The 14,893-nt window shown below is 44.5% G+C and overlaps 4 protein-coding genes across 4 annotated transcripts; 3 read left to right on the top strand and 1 right to left on the bottom strand.

Moving 5' to 3' along the window:
• Positions 1-1,747: 1,747 nt before the first annotated feature.
• GL218_03739 (uncharacterized protein) lies at positions 1,748-2,682 on the bottom strand (the record flags this gene model as incomplete). The annotated part of the gene is made up of 2 exons (XM_033580312.1): positions 1,748-2,490; positions 2,649-2,682. 2 exons carry the CDS (start codon positions 2,680-2,682, stop codon positions 1,748-1,750), a joined length of 777 nt encoding a protein of 258 aa, XP_033436263.1.
• Positions 2,683-4,771: 2,089 nt separating this feature from the next.
• Positions 4,772-8,318, top strand: GL218_03738 (Calcium-transporting ATPase 3; the record flags this gene model as incomplete). The annotated part of the gene is made up of 5 exons (XM_033580311.1): positions 4,772-4,975; positions 5,033-5,232; positions 5,300-5,875; positions 5,933-6,920; positions 6,990-8,318. 5 exons carry the CDS (start codon positions 4,772-4,774, stop codon positions 8,316-8,318), a joined length of 3,297 nt encoding a protein of 1,098 aa, XP_033436264.1.
• Positions 8,319-9,005: 687 nt separating this feature from the next.
• GL218_03737 (Dolichol-phosphate mannosyltransferase subunit 1) lies at positions 9,006-9,804 on the top strand (the record flags this gene model as incomplete). Its single annotated transcript, XM_033580310.1, has 2 exons — positions 9,006-9,124; positions 9,186-9,804. 2 exons carry the CDS (start codon positions 9,006-9,008, stop codon positions 9,802-9,804), a joined length of 738 nt encoding a protein of 245 aa, XP_033436265.1.
• Positions 9,805-13,488: 3,684 nt separating this feature from the next.
• GL218_03736 (uncharacterized protein) lies at positions 13,489-14,520 on the top strand (the record flags this gene model as incomplete). The annotated part of the gene is made up of 2 exons (XM_033580309.1): positions 13,489-13,607; positions 13,704-14,520. 2 exons carry the CDS (start codon positions 13,489-13,491, stop codon positions 14,518-14,520), a joined length of 936 nt encoding a protein of 311 aa, XP_033436266.1.
• Positions 14,521-14,893: the final 373 nt, after the last annotated feature.

Raw genomic sequence — 14,893 nt, 5'->3', positions numbered from 1 at the left:
TTACGGCGTTTAGACTAGAAATGAGACCTGCCGTTCATAATAGTTATTCATGTATAAATACCCAAGTCAGCATACATCAAGAGTCTTTGAGGACCTTAATAATAGGTAAGGATATTGCCCAAGCGCGACGAGGTACAACTTAATAGTTTTAGTGCTTAATATATGTTCGATATATTATTAAAATTGTCTTACAGAAAATTAAGCTCTAGTGTCGAGTTGCACTCACAAGTAGGGCTGACCAATGCCATCCAACATAGTCTTTAGTACCTAATGGAGAAGACTGAGACTAAGGTACTGCCTCCACAATACCCCGTAAGAAACTTAGGTGAAGTTTCTATCAAAAGCCACTAGGTTACAGAAGGCTACTTATAAGAATGTTGCATAATGCATCCCACAATCCATAAGCTTGCAAGGCGGCCTTCGCCTCTTTGATACTCGTTCGAGGTGTAAATGTACCTAAGTTACTCGGATATACCTCTTATAGACTGCGGGTTCCAATCATTATTCGGAGCTTCAAGTCGTGTGTCACCCGATAAAATATAAGACTTGATATATAAATAATAACTTTCAATAACGAGAGTACGCTTGAGCACAGTCTTTGTCAGACATTGTACCCTTAATTAAGGTCATACATAGGGTGAATATCAGAATAGATAAGTTAAACCATTATCGCCTATCTTCTACCTTCTTACGAGGGCGCTACGCGCCTCCTATATAGGAGATCTACTCCTACATCTACCCCTAATTCACTTGTAGCCTAACAGTCATATCGAATGTTCTAACTATGTAAGCTCTCTTATAACTAGACGTAGGGTAATAGATTAGAAACAAAACATCCTAGAGGAGAGGCGTAATTTATAAGAAGCATAATGATTTTCATCCTACTTCAAGAGGCATAGATGGAAAGGTCGTGCATTGATACACCGTGTAGGTTTTGAGAAGCGTCCTATATTATAACAATGTGACATGGCGATATAACCACCTGAAGTTAAAGCACCAATAACCACATACCCAGATAATTAATAACCAGTATTATCCCTAAGCAATAGACCCAATAGTTTGTTCTAGACTTCTGCCAGCCGGGCAGATACGATTGAATGTGGTATGGAATATCAATTGAATCAGATACCTGCTCGTAGTTATAGACTTGGAGTAGATTAGAAGGGAAGTTTTCACGAGGTGGACCAAGAAGCTAGGCAATAACTTCGTTCCGCGAGGAACTCTAAACCATCTACGGGAACATATGGTTATAAGGTAGGTATGCTATTCTTTTGTTCTATGTAAATGTCTCATCTAAAATCTTAACAGAAGTTAATCTTGCTTCATCCCCTCTCCATCTAACCATTCCGGAGTCATATATTTCAGTTTCTTATATTCTATGCAATATTTATTTTAAGATTCTATATTGATCATTTTTATAGGATACCTACTTTGGGTAATCCTAGGACACTATCTTCGACTAGCTAACGCTACGTTGCTTGCGTCGCACAACACACATTCCCATCGCACAGGCCTCTGGTTTTCCTTCCATGTATGCAACGACAAAAAAGGGAATTGACCCTTATTCTTGATCATTCAAATATCAATATGTACAAAATAGGATGAATGTAAAACATTACGCCTCACAAGCCTGTGGATAGCAACTCCCACTGACGCCTCCGATATTCCCAGTCCACGGCCTTACAAGATAATCGAATCGATGCATAGGAAGGGGTAAGAATGAACAACATCCATCCGTCATTTTAGTTTAGATTTGATCCGCAGCTCCCTGGCTTCTGGTCTTTCTTGCCGTCCTGCCAACGGGGAGTGGTGCTTTTTTATCTTTCTTCGATTCTTTCTTTGGTCGACCAACTTTCTTGGACGTGCCATTAGTATTAGCTCCATTGGTCTTTTGCTTCTTCTCGGCCGGTGCATCTTCCGGGGACTCCTCCTGCGTAACATCGTCATTAGATGCTTCAGATTCACTTGGCTTGCGTTTCTCTCCAGTATTTGCTTCTGGTTTATCAGGCTCGGCAGTAACCGGTACTGGATCAGCTTTCGGAGTATCGTTTGCTGGTTCTTGGACGGGCAATGCCCCAGTCATCTCAGCAGGCTGAGGTTGAGCCGCAGCTGGCGCATCTTGATCGTGAACCTCTTCGATAGTAACGGGTTTAGGAGGCTCTTTAGCTTCACCATTGGTAAGTGATGGTGGATCAGTTGCTATCTTCGTAGTAGTAGTAGTAGACTCTGTAGGCACTGTTTCGGCTGACTTCTCCGGTTGCGAAGCCAATTTGTCAGCAGCGTCTATCTTCTCGGTCAATTCCTTTGAATCAGTGGTAGCAACATCGTTTTGCGCCGGGGTTTCGGAGTTAGGCGCAGTTGCCGCCCCGGGAGCTACGACATTGGCCACAGTCGATGGCTCCATGGATTCTTCTCCTGGATTAATGGGACTCTTCGCAACTGGCGGGATACTAGGTTGCGACCCAGATGTTGTTACTTCGCTACTCGTGCCTAGTTCTATACAGTTAGTGTACTGTGTTGAATATATTGCGATCCAGTCGCATAACCGTATAAGTGCGTATGAGCTTTCAAAATAGCTCAATTGGGCTCGGATCAGGGTCGCAAAATCTTCTACGGTATATAGGCCGTAGAGTTATTGGAAACAATACCTTTTTCGATGCCGTTGGTAATGCTGTCGGCCATGTTGATGACGTCAGAAGAGCTAGCTGAAGAATATGCACAGTGTGCGATAGTTGGTATAAGGGGATCGGTGCAAAAGGAATACGCGAGCTAGAAAGTATAGCAATGTAAAAGTTTTGATGGAAATTTGATGTTGAGTGTTATAAGGCTTTTACAGAAGCGTTGTTAGAAGCTGACATGAAAAGAAGAGAAAAAGGAATAGAAACGGAGGAAAATTGAGGTTTGAGGTCGACCAAGCTTCTTGATCCATCTCACAGTTCAGTAGTACGAACGAATCAGAAACGTCGACGGACCGGGAAAACTATTGAGGATGAGGAAGCTTCCATTCCATATCCATTTGCTCTCAGATCCTTACGCAACCGAGACACAAACATGCATATGTAGAATAAATCGGGCAAGGGGTGGACAGGGGAGGAGCATGGAAGCATGGAGAGCTAGGGAACACTTGCATCCGACTACCAATAAGAAACCACCAATGGGACCAAATAGGACCAATAGGACCAATGAGGGGAAGCTGCAGAATACATAATTGTGAGAGTTGGAGCCGGGGGAGATCTAGTTGACCATTAGGATTTACGGATTTATAGAATTTACCCAAGAGAATTATCAGACCATTATCTACATACACTCAACTGTACGGCATATACTGTAATGATATATTGTAACGTACTTGTGTAAGTTATGAGTATCGAACATGAAGTTCATTACCTATATTATACATTGTACATGATAAATGGTATAGACAAGACGGACCGATGCTAAAAGGTTCAAATGTTATGAGAAGACGGAGACTATTGTGAATGTGAATTGTCATTTGTCAGCTTGTGGGATGACGTTTGCATCGGAAATATCTGTTTTCATATCATTTACCTAACAACAGCATGGATCGCATACATACCGTACCACCCGGTTAAGGACATAGTATTTAATATTATATTCGCACAGTCTAATAAGTAAGACGAATACCTAGACAGACTTAACAGATAATGTATTCAATCATTTTCGGTTTCGATGTCGTAAGGTAAGTTCCTTTACAAACCTAATATAGGTACATTTACCGTAAGCTGAGGCTCACGTAGAAAACGGCGTGATAGGTGGATTTTAAGAGATGGAAATTGATGATCTACATTGGTAAAAGGTTGAAATCTTATTTGTTATGCACACGACATGATGATTGAACAATTCCAAAATTCCGAACCAAATTTATGCCGACTAGCCGATATTCTGCCGCCAAGCACTAAGGGGAATAGGCATTGCGTCACGTGGCTAAAACTGCTGAAATTTAGTTAGCACGTGCAAACCCTCTTCCCCAAAATCAACAGGTTAGCTCCACTTTAAACTCTCCTTCTATCCTCCCAAGACTCAACTACGAGTCGCGCATCACCAACACCCAGCCTTGCGAGCCTCTTAGAACAAAGACGTTCTAGAAGCCAAGTCTTAGCGCTAAGAAGCCAAGCCTTGGGTAAACTTGGGGCCAAGCCGTATGTTACCAATTACGAAGGTTGATTCTTCGCGTGCTGTGCCGAACCCCGCGACTATCTCTTGCTTAGGAGCCTCATCCATCTTTTATGTAGTGATGTGGTGTTATCTCTGACGTTTTAATTTCTTGGGACCGACTACATGCCAATATTTTCTGCATGTATTAGCCAATTAGAAACCTTCATACGCACAATACCCACGCTAAACAGCACCTCGGTGACTTATCAACTCCTCGAGCATACTAGAATGCATCATGATGGTGATAAGTGCTCTTGGTTTACTTGGCGCCGATGATGGAATCACAAAGATTTTGTATCTCCAGCGGCGTAGTTCCCCGCGCCTGGGCGAACTGTTTGCTCCCATTCGAGGTTATAAAAGAGATCCATATCCCGGATCTGTGCGGCTGGGCTTCCAAAAAGACTTGTGTGATCAGATGATTCCTTTTTTTCTAGGATCTTTTTTTCTATAAGCTATCTAGAAATATTTTAAGCTAAGACCAAAAATCTTGAAATTCATAGACGTATATACCTACAATTGTATTCATCTATGAGGAGCCGAGTTCTAAGTCGAGTCCTAAGCCGACAATATTCGTGTAAGCCCCAAACCCGATTCGATGGCTGGGCAATTTGAGCGCCATCCATTCCTCTTAACTGCCCAAGATGTTGCCAAGGAACTCGAGACAGACCTTGAAAGAGGCTTGTCCTCTGCCAAAGTCACGCAGCTACAGGAGAAGTATCCCCCTAATGAGTTAGATGTCGGCGGAGCTATTCCCGGGTATAAAATCTTCCTTAAGCAACTATTCAATGCTATGATATTGGTAAGTCACTTATACCATACCCGAGAATATGACTATAGAGCTAACCCTATATGATAGATTTTATTCCTTGCTATGGGACTAAGCTTTGGCATGAGCGATTGGGTTGAGGGTGGCGTCCTCCTTGCCGTTATTGTACTTAATGTTTCGATTGGGTTCTACCAGGAGTATGGTGCAGAAAAGAAGTTAGATGCTCTTAGAGCACTTTCCGCTCCTAGTGCTATGGTACTTCGTGATGGTAGGACTCGAGTAATTCCTAAGTAAGCCCGCATTATCATCCGTGTAATTACATTAGCTCCACAACAATGCTAACGTACCTATTCACAGTGCTGAAGTGGTACCTGGCGATATTGTCATTCTGAAAATGGGTGACACAGTCCCTGCCGACATCCGTCTTTTTGAAGCCATGAATCTGGCCGCCGACGAACAATCTCTTACTGGAGAGTCAGTTCCCGTTGAGAAGATAGTCGAACACCTGGAAGATGACGACCTCGGCATTGGCGACCGGATAAACATTGCCTACGGAACAACAACTATTCGAAAGGGACGTGGTAGGGGTGTTGTTATCTCTACTGGTATGCAGACCGAGGTTGGCAAGATTGCTGCTTCGACTGCAAAGAAACATCGCAAAGCCGGTCGCTCTATGAACTATAAGAAGTACGGAAAGCGACAGCCGATTATTGGTCTTTTTAGGCGCATATACGATTTCATTGGCAAGTTCCTCGGACTGACTGAAGGCACGCCGCTTCAGATCAAGCTAGCAAAATTGGCCTATGTACTTTTCGGCTGTGCTCTATTACTTGCCGTCATCGTATTCGCCGTCAATAAGTTTTCTGTTGACCGGGAAGTTGTCATTTATGCTATAAGTACTGGTATTGCCATCATACCTGAATCTCTTGTTGCGTAAGTTCTCGTCATATATATATATCCTTGCGCCACTACCACTAACATATTTTCCAGAGTCTTGACTATTACTATGGTTGTTGCTGTTACTGTTATGCGTAAGACCAATGTAGTAGTCCGAAACTTGTCCGCTCTAGAAGCTCTTGGTGGTGTTACCAATATCTGCTCTGACAAAACAGGCACCTTGACTCAAGGGGCAATGATAGTGCGGAAAGTATGGATTCCCTCCAAAGCAATTTATACCGTTGAAGACTCCAAGCATCCAAGTAACCCATCTGAGGGGAGAGTCACGTTCTCAGAGGTTGATGACCAAGACCAAGAGCCTGAAAAAAGAGACTTTGACCAGGAACGTAGCGCGGCAGTTCTTAAGTTTGACGTCCCAGACGAGAAGCTCAATCCTCCTAGACAGAAGAAGGAAGACGAGAAAGAGGCCACTATGAACCCTAAACTAGAGGCCTTCCTTCTTTCTGCAGCGCTTTGTAACCTTGCTACAGTTAGGCACGAACCAGAGCCTAGCGATGGTCGTCCCGAATGGCAAGTTACTGGCGAACCGACCGAGATTGCCTTACAAGTATTTTCATATCGTTTTCAGAAAGGGAAGAAGATCATGGAGGCAGAAGGCTGGAAGCAAGTTGCCGAATTTCCCTTTGACAGTGGTATAAAGCGTATGTCTGTTGTCTACAATGGTCCAAACCTTGATCATAGTATGGTATTCACCAAGGGCGCCGTCGAGCGAGTCATTGACCTTTGCTCTACCGTCGGTACCGAAGACTCCCAAGAGCCAATGACTGAGGAGTACAAGGAGCGAATTCTAAAACAGATGGACGTCTTTGCTAGCCAAGGGCAGCGTGTTCTAGCCATCGCTTCTCGACCGTGGGAAGGGAAATATCAGGAAAAGACTACAGCTGAAAATAACGAAGGGGACGACCCTCTGCGGAAGCAAGTGGAGAGTGGCCTTACACTCTTGGGACTCGCGGGGATTTATGACCCGCCACGGAAAGAGACGACACCGGCGATCGCCGAATGTTCTACTGCTGGTATCAAGGTAAGTCTTTATATACTTTTAAACGCACATCGAAACATAATACCTAGGTACTAACCTACTATATCATAGGTACACATGCTGACGGGCGACCATCCTGCTACGGCCGAAGCGATTGCCAAGGAAGTAGGTATTATTCCCAGAAATCTAGGTGTTCTTAGCCATGAAATCGCCAGTGCGATTGTGCAGAAGGCAAGTGACTTTGATAAGCTTTCTGATGACGAGATCGATGCTTTACCGGAATTACCACTTGTTCTTGCACGTTGTGCTCCGGACACGAAGACCCGTATGATAGAAGCTCTCCGCCGCCGATCTGCTTATATGGCTATGACTGGCGACGGTGTCAATGATGCTCCGTCGCTATCCCGAGCTGATGTCGGTATCGCAATGGGCTCGGGGTCTGATGTAGCCAAGTCTGCAGCTAAAATCGTGCTGACTGACGATAAATTCAATTCCATCGTTGCTGCCATCCGCGAGGGTCGTCGAATGTTCGACAACATCCAGAAATTCATCCTGCATCTACTTACCTCGAACGTGGGAGAAGTTATTCTTTTGATATGCGGCCTTGGATTTCAGGACGAAACAGGCCTTTCGGTGTTCCCCATCTCGCCTCTCGAAATTCTTTGGATCAATATGGTAACTTCATCGTTCCCCGCCTTCGGCCTCGGTCGTGAGCCTGCCTCTCGTGAAGTGATGCGTAAACCTCCGCACGATAGGAAGCGAGGCGTATTCACGAACCAGATCCTGGTCGATATGCTTGTTTACGGACTGCTAATGGGCACCTTATCACTTATGTCATTTGTCATCGTCATCTACGGGGTGAACGGTGGGCAGCTAGGCGTAAATTGCAATAGGGAGTATGGCCCTGACGGACTTTGCGAGCCTGTGTTCCGGGCGCGAGCCACGGTGTTCGCGGAGCTGACGTGGCTGATCCTTATTAGCGCCTGGGAGTTTAAGGACATTCGCCGGTCTATGTTCCGTCTCAACCCAGATGACAGCTCCAAGTTCCCGCTATTCAAGGACGTCTACGAGAATAAGTTCTTGTTCTGGGCCGTGGTACTAGGCGCTATTAGCGTGTTTCCTGTTGTATACATTCCTACAATAAATACCAACGTCTTCAAGCACATTGGTATCAGTTGGGAATGGAGTCTTGTTGTCGTCGCGACCATTATATTCGTTGCTGGTGTGGAACTCTGGAAGTTGGCTAAGCGTCACTTCAGATTACTCGAAGATGCTGCTGTCGTAAGAGGTGCGTTCTCTCAAGGTAGCGAGGAAGGTAGCCGCAAGTTCCACCACACGTTCAGCTTCAGCAGTTTAAAGAGCTGGCGAAGTATTGGGCAAACCCATACTACTGATACCCGGGCTAGTACGAAGGAGAGGAAGGACACGAGTCCCGTATAAAGTCATACATCTTGGATACGACATAGTTTGTTGGCTGGATGAAAGCAATAATTATGCTCTCTCCGGGGTTGAAAAGTCGACATGATAAAATGGGGACGGTATTTACTAAATATTGTTTAGAAAGTCGAGGAAATGTTGCTCGGCTAGGATACACGAAGGATACCAGATAGTGTAATTATTGTAGATACCATGTTTACGAAGGTTATGTATTGCTTCCGATTATTTCAATTTTACCTACCTACACAGGATGGCCCAGAAATATAAATATGATATACTCACAATGAATTAGTATATAATAACTCTTTGAATATTAATTTTGACGTTGTTTTAATATTATAACTTCATCTTTATTTGTTTTTCGATCTATTCTATGTCCAAAATGAAAAGGGGTAATGAAGGCCGAAAAGGGGCTAAATTATGCTGAGTCATCCGACCCGTAGCATTGCCCCACGCCCCAGATCTTTTTATCATTTAGCGTGTTCAATTGTTAATTGTCCCTTGTTCCTTGTCAATTGTTCCTTTAACCCAATTATCGAAGTTACGCGCCGAATTCCAACTTCACATCACCCAACTTCAGTCCACTCCTTTGCCCTGTATCTGTAACTTTACTTCACTTTCTACCTATACTAATTCCAATTCCTCTTATTTTGAACCCTTATATCCTAAATAATCAAGGTCGAAATCACAATGGCTCCGACAAAAGCGACCGCAACCAAGGACAAGTACTCGGTTATCCTGCCGACGTACAACGAGCGCCGCAACCTACCCATCATTACCTGGCTTCTCAACCGCACCTTTACCGAGAAGTACGTTATCTCCCCTCCTTATTTACTCCTTGGGTATGATTAGGAGCTAACTGCGGTATAGCGACCTCGACTGGGAACTCATCATCGTCGATGACGGCTCACCCGACGGAACGCAGATTGTAGCGGAACAACTGGTCAAGGCCTACTCGCCGCACGTAGTGCTGAAGACGCGATCGGGTAAGCTCGGGCTAGGAACCGCATACGTACACGGACTACAGTTTGTGACGGGCAACTTCGTCATCATCATGGACGCCGACTTCAGTCACCACCCCAAGTTCATCCCGCAGATGATTGCGCGCCAACGGGCCGGCAACTTCGACATTGTTACAGGGACCCGGTACGCAGGCAACGGTGGCGTGTACGGCTGGGACCTCAAGCGCAAGTTTGTTAGCCGCGGCGCCAACCTATTCGCCGATACCGTCCTGCGCCCCGGCGTCAGTGACCTAACCGGCAGTTTCCGCCTCTACAAGAAGTCCGTCCTGCAGAAGGTCATTGAGAGTACCGAAAGCAAGGGCTACACCTTCCAGATGGAGATGATGGTGCGCGCCAAGGCCATGGGCTTCAGTGTTGCTGAAGTTCCCATTAGCTTTGTCGACCGTCTCTACGGCGAGTCGAAGCTTGGTGGTGATGAAATCGTCGAGTATGCGAAGGGCGTGCTCAGCTTATGGTTGAAGGTTTGATGTGGAAAATATACCCCGGCTAGGTGTGCAAGGGGTAAAGCAATTGAGTCGGCTTGGCCTCTGGTTAGATAGTTTTATCTATGTATGTACCATCGATGCTTATACATACTAAGTTAAAGCAGGCGAAATATTGTGATATCTATTTATGAGCGATCAATTGTTTAGAATGTGAAGCTCGGCGGGGAATTTCTTACAAGCCGTTTTTTAAGCGGCTTCCTCCCTATTATTTACTCAATTGTCATCTACCATAATACATGATAGCTAAGGTCTCATATCCCTAAACAGACACATCGATACGATAAACCCTTCTCCTAGTATCGCAATAAGAAACAAACCTTTTATTACTCTTACGAAACTACGAGCTAATGAAAATCAAAACAGCCGAACGTCCATCAGTACAATCCTGACAGCCAAAATGGTGAAATAGTAAGAGGAAAAGTATCGCTTTCCTCGGACGGCCCCCGACCGTATACCTTACCTCGACACGAGAACTACGTTCCGAGAAAGTATGTTAGGGGATAAATTACTCACCAAGTTAACATTTTTCAATCTTTCTTGCATTCTCAGTAGTCCTCAGATTCGAACGTCTCTGAGACTGTAGAAGCTCAATAAACTGCCGTCCTCCCCCGAAGTTACCTAAGATTCAGGATTATGAGTAGCTCCGTGTCCAGGAGGCATGAAAAGGTTATCCCACTATAGCAATAAGTTAGCGATCGGTATTTTAATTAATGAAGGTTGGGGGGATTTAGCGAATCGAAACAGGTTATAGAGGGTAAGAAGAGGGTTGTTACATACATTCACTCTATCCTTATCAGGGTATTCAAAATATCCCGAGTCCCCCTGCCGATCCCGAAACCAATCTAGGTATCCGAGAGGAAGGCCGGTTATTTCCTCTAGGGTTACTGAACCGCGTAGTAATCTATTTATTCCGTCGCGAAATTGTACATTCGATGCGTCTCGAGAAAACATGATGATGCGTTCGCATATCTTCATCCAGCGCCTGTGAAAACGGTGAGTTAGTTTAGTTTTATAGGGATTGGAGCAGGAATACGACTTACTCTATGTGGTCGGCGTCTAACGTCCCCTGCATGAGCCTTATCTCTAGCGTCTCTGTGTCCTTCTCCTTCATAACCGATACAGTGTCACCATAAATCCGGAATTTTACATAAAGAAAAGCATCGCCAGACATGCCACCACTTAACTCTGTGATACTTTGGTACTTCCAAACCTCATGGACTATATCCCGGATGTCGTCACTGAGGTCATATATATCCCTTACAAACGGCGAAAATGGCACATATTGACTCATCTCATCCATATTCCTTTCGTAAGCCTCCGGGTCTGTGCTTTCGATGGTTGACAAGCAGTCAGTGGTAAAATTTTCCAATGCTACGATGATTGGGCAACGCTCCCGGTTAGGCAAACAGTAATTGTTGGAATTGTCAGACCGATCGCGTCGGTGAAGTGTTTCCAGCATTTCCTCGAGAATAAGCCAGAATGTGGCGAACTATATTCTAAAGTTAGCATGGTTTATCATATAGAATGAAACGTTATGAGATTGCATCGACTACTATTCGGTGATATACTAGCCCATTGATAGTAAGGCAATATGCTGAATGTATAAAGCAAATATTCCAACTTACCTTCTTAAGATGTAATAATGTCCATGCCTGTTCCTGTCCGAAGTGGATATGGAGGCCAGTCCGTATGACCGACATCGGTTTATGAATACAGAAAGCATCTCGGAGAGCAGCGCACTATATAAGAGTTAGTCATTTTGAGTTAAAAATAAATGTGGAAGATAGGATTTGCATTAGACTCGGGGATGATACTTACAGCCTTCCGGATAGCAGTCATAGTGCTCCAATGGTTATAATCCAGGATGGGTGTCCGTAGTTCTCCCTGATACCAAGAATAGAGCTTTAGGGGGTTTTGGGACAAGATTTGGTATCCGTCTTTATCTAAGAGTGGGCTCCCATCTTCGTTAAAGGATAGGTACGAGTCGGGAATAGAGTCTGAGTCCTTTAGAACCCGATAAAGACGCATACATTCATCGTGTGGAAAGTCATCTGGCATTATGGTTAGATCTACACCACACGTCCAAGCTCTATAGAGAGGGTTAGATCCGTGGATATCAATAGCGTTTGGGTCGACCTCCTCTGACACTCGTTTCTCATACTCCCCCAAGACTTCTAACGTTCGATTTTTGGCACATTCTCTGAATCTTTTCCGTGCCAGGTTGAATTGAGCAGTTTTTGGCCACTGCCGCGGTCCTTTATAATTAACATAGAGTTGTCTTTCTTGAATAAGATCAATATCCTCATCCAAAGTATGATGAAATTCCAGTGAATTTTCCTTATGGAAATCCTCAAACTGGTCTAGCCAATGATTAGCGCCAACGGAGATGTTCACTTTATTGTCTTGAGAGTAATCCCATCTGTACTCGCCCGCAAACGGCATGATCTTAGTACTATTTCGAATTAAATCTTGCTCCTTACTATATGTCCAGCTGAATTCTGTGCTGGGTTTGAAATTCATCACGAGCTCGGTGTCGTTCCAAGATTTCACTGCTATCACTCCTCTCTCCCTAAGCTTATCAATTATCTCATTACGAACGGTAATTCTAAACTCGGCGGAGGACTCGGAGAAGGGTGCCAATTTGCGTGCATGCCATCGTGTCTCTTCCGGATGTGGATCTACGGCCTCCTGCGCTGTTTTCACAGCGAGTAGAAACTCAAATTCGACACCTACGGTGGTTCGATCTTTCTGCTTTCTACGAGCAGCGATAAATTTGTCTATTCTGTCCTGTCTTGTTCTGCCTAGGCCTTTTCGTCTGGGTCGCTCGAACAAACTGGAAGTCGACTTAGTGTTATATGAGAACCTTCTTCCCTTGTAGGGAAAGGGACTTTCGCTTCCCATTATTTCAAGATTCTTTTTTAGTAGATACTCTGTTATTTTCGGATGAGTTGATTGGTTTAGTAGGCGTCCGTAATGATATATCGTTAAGGTTGGGTTATTAGGTTAATGAGTATACCTAGAGATGCGGAAATCAAGTCGAGTTCGAATGACCGGATATTTAACTTCTTGGTCAACTTTCACAAACAAAAGAATTGTTTAACAACCATATTTAATAGCCCTATTGTACAATGACTTCCTCAATGTTGGTCATTTGATGTATAAAAAATTACGATCTAGATATAGTCAATTAACTGTTCTCAAGGTCTTTGTGGGTTTGTACAAATATGAAGAACCTTGGAGCGATTCATTGGGAGAGTGTTGTGACTGATTAAGTTGAGTCCTGATTGAATCAGGTACCTAGGAGGTAGTATTAGGAAGCGTAGAAGTGTAACCCAGAAGCCGTATAGGCCAGCCACATAAATACCTCAGTAGATGTATGTATGTGGGTTAGGTACTTATAAGCTTAGGTATACCTATAGGTTAGGTACTCTAAGGGTCGTCACCCCGCTAATCCTCTTATCGCTTTATCGGAGGTGCTTTACCAAGTGCAGAGACTCTTAAGACATCATTTTAGCCTTTTACAGGTATTTCAACCTTTCAACAATTGACCCTAATAAAATTAACCCGAAACTAATCTCAAACTTATCAACTTCTCAGGACATTTTGTCCTGGACGTGTGTCTTTCGTTCCACCATTCGCTTTGGCTGTTACTTGACATGACCTAAAATGCGCGGACGCGGGGGCGCCCGAGGAAGCAGAACACCTTCTGCACCATGGAGTCGTCTTAAACCAGTGGATTTGGACCCGCTAGAGTCGATGGGTTTGCCGTCTAAAGGTGATAGTAGGTTGGTGATTAATCTATTTCATAATCTATTTCATAGTCATGATCTTGGTCTATTCAAGAATAAAAGATGGACACAACTCTAACAAAACACGGGTAGATTGCTCGATTTCAAGACTCAAGAACGTTACTACACCAAGATTGTCGAACGCTACATGACCTTTTGCTCTGATGCCGGCGAACGTGATGAACTCCTCCGCCGCTTCGCATCGTTAGAGCTCTCGACTATCTCTAAGCACGAGAATTCCATCGCGAAAGTTATCCCTAGTTCCTCCTCTTTGGTTTCGAATCGACTTTCAATGGCACCAGCTACCATACCGAGTAATACGAAAGGTTTATCCGATGTCTTGTCAGCGTTGAGGAAGTTACGAGAGGGCATTGTAGCCTCTAAGCGTGTCGACGACTTTGCTATTCAAGTGTACCTCTTTTGTATTCGACTTTCTGTTTTAGTCAGGCATCCTGAATCATATCATCCAGCCATCCTTCACCTACTGCGCCGAATCCAGCCGCTGCATAGCATGACGTCGGTCGAGATGAGCGAAGTGGTTGGTTATCTTGTCCTTGACACGGCGTGTAGGAGAAACGACTTAGCCGAGGCATTTGCCGTGCGACACAAGTATCGGCTGAGGGACGCAAAGGTTGATATGGTTCTCGATGCGCTAGCACACGACAACTATATAGAATTTAATCGCCTGAAGAGAAGGGTTGATGGACATAAGGCGAAGCTACTGGAATACGCTGATGAAGGTATGCGGAAACACCTACTCAAGTGCTTCGGGAGGGCGTATTTGAGCGTGGACCTGGACTTTTTGGAGTCATGCGCAGACTCTAAATGGGGAAGCCTCACGGCAGAGGACGGTGTCGGGTGGGAACTAGATGGTGGGAAGGTTGTCATTAGAAAGGTCAAGGCTCGGTAAGTCTGGCAGAATATATTTATTGATACCCTTAGGGTGATATGATCATCTTCAAACATTCTCGTGATAGGTACTACAAATTTCATACGAATCATCCCGTCTTCGTTTCAGTTGTATTCTCGTTCTGTAAATTATGGGACTGGAGCCTAGTGCCAAGATTGCCAAGATCTTTGGGTTTATGTTGTGAAGCGATCCTGTGTAAGGGTTGTTGGTAGGCTGGTAGGGCTGACTGGGTCGAAAGCGGCTGTGCGCTGTGCGAAATACAGGTATGTATGCGGTAAAAACTAGGATAGGTCCTATAGTTATTGTGCCAAGCTGTTATACCGCTTCAGGGAGGATATTAATATAGTATGTTAGAACCCCATCTCATGTCTCT

The sequence above is a fragment of the Daldinia childiae genome (genome assembly GCF_008694065.1).
Source record: "Daldinia childiae strain JS-1345 chromosome Unknown Scaffold3, whole genome shotgun sequence".
Lineage (NCBI taxonomy): Eukaryota > Fungi > Ascomycota > Sordariomycetes > Xylariales > Hypoxylaceae > Daldinia > Daldinia childiae.
This window is presented reverse-complemented; position numbering and strand designations above follow the sequence as displayed.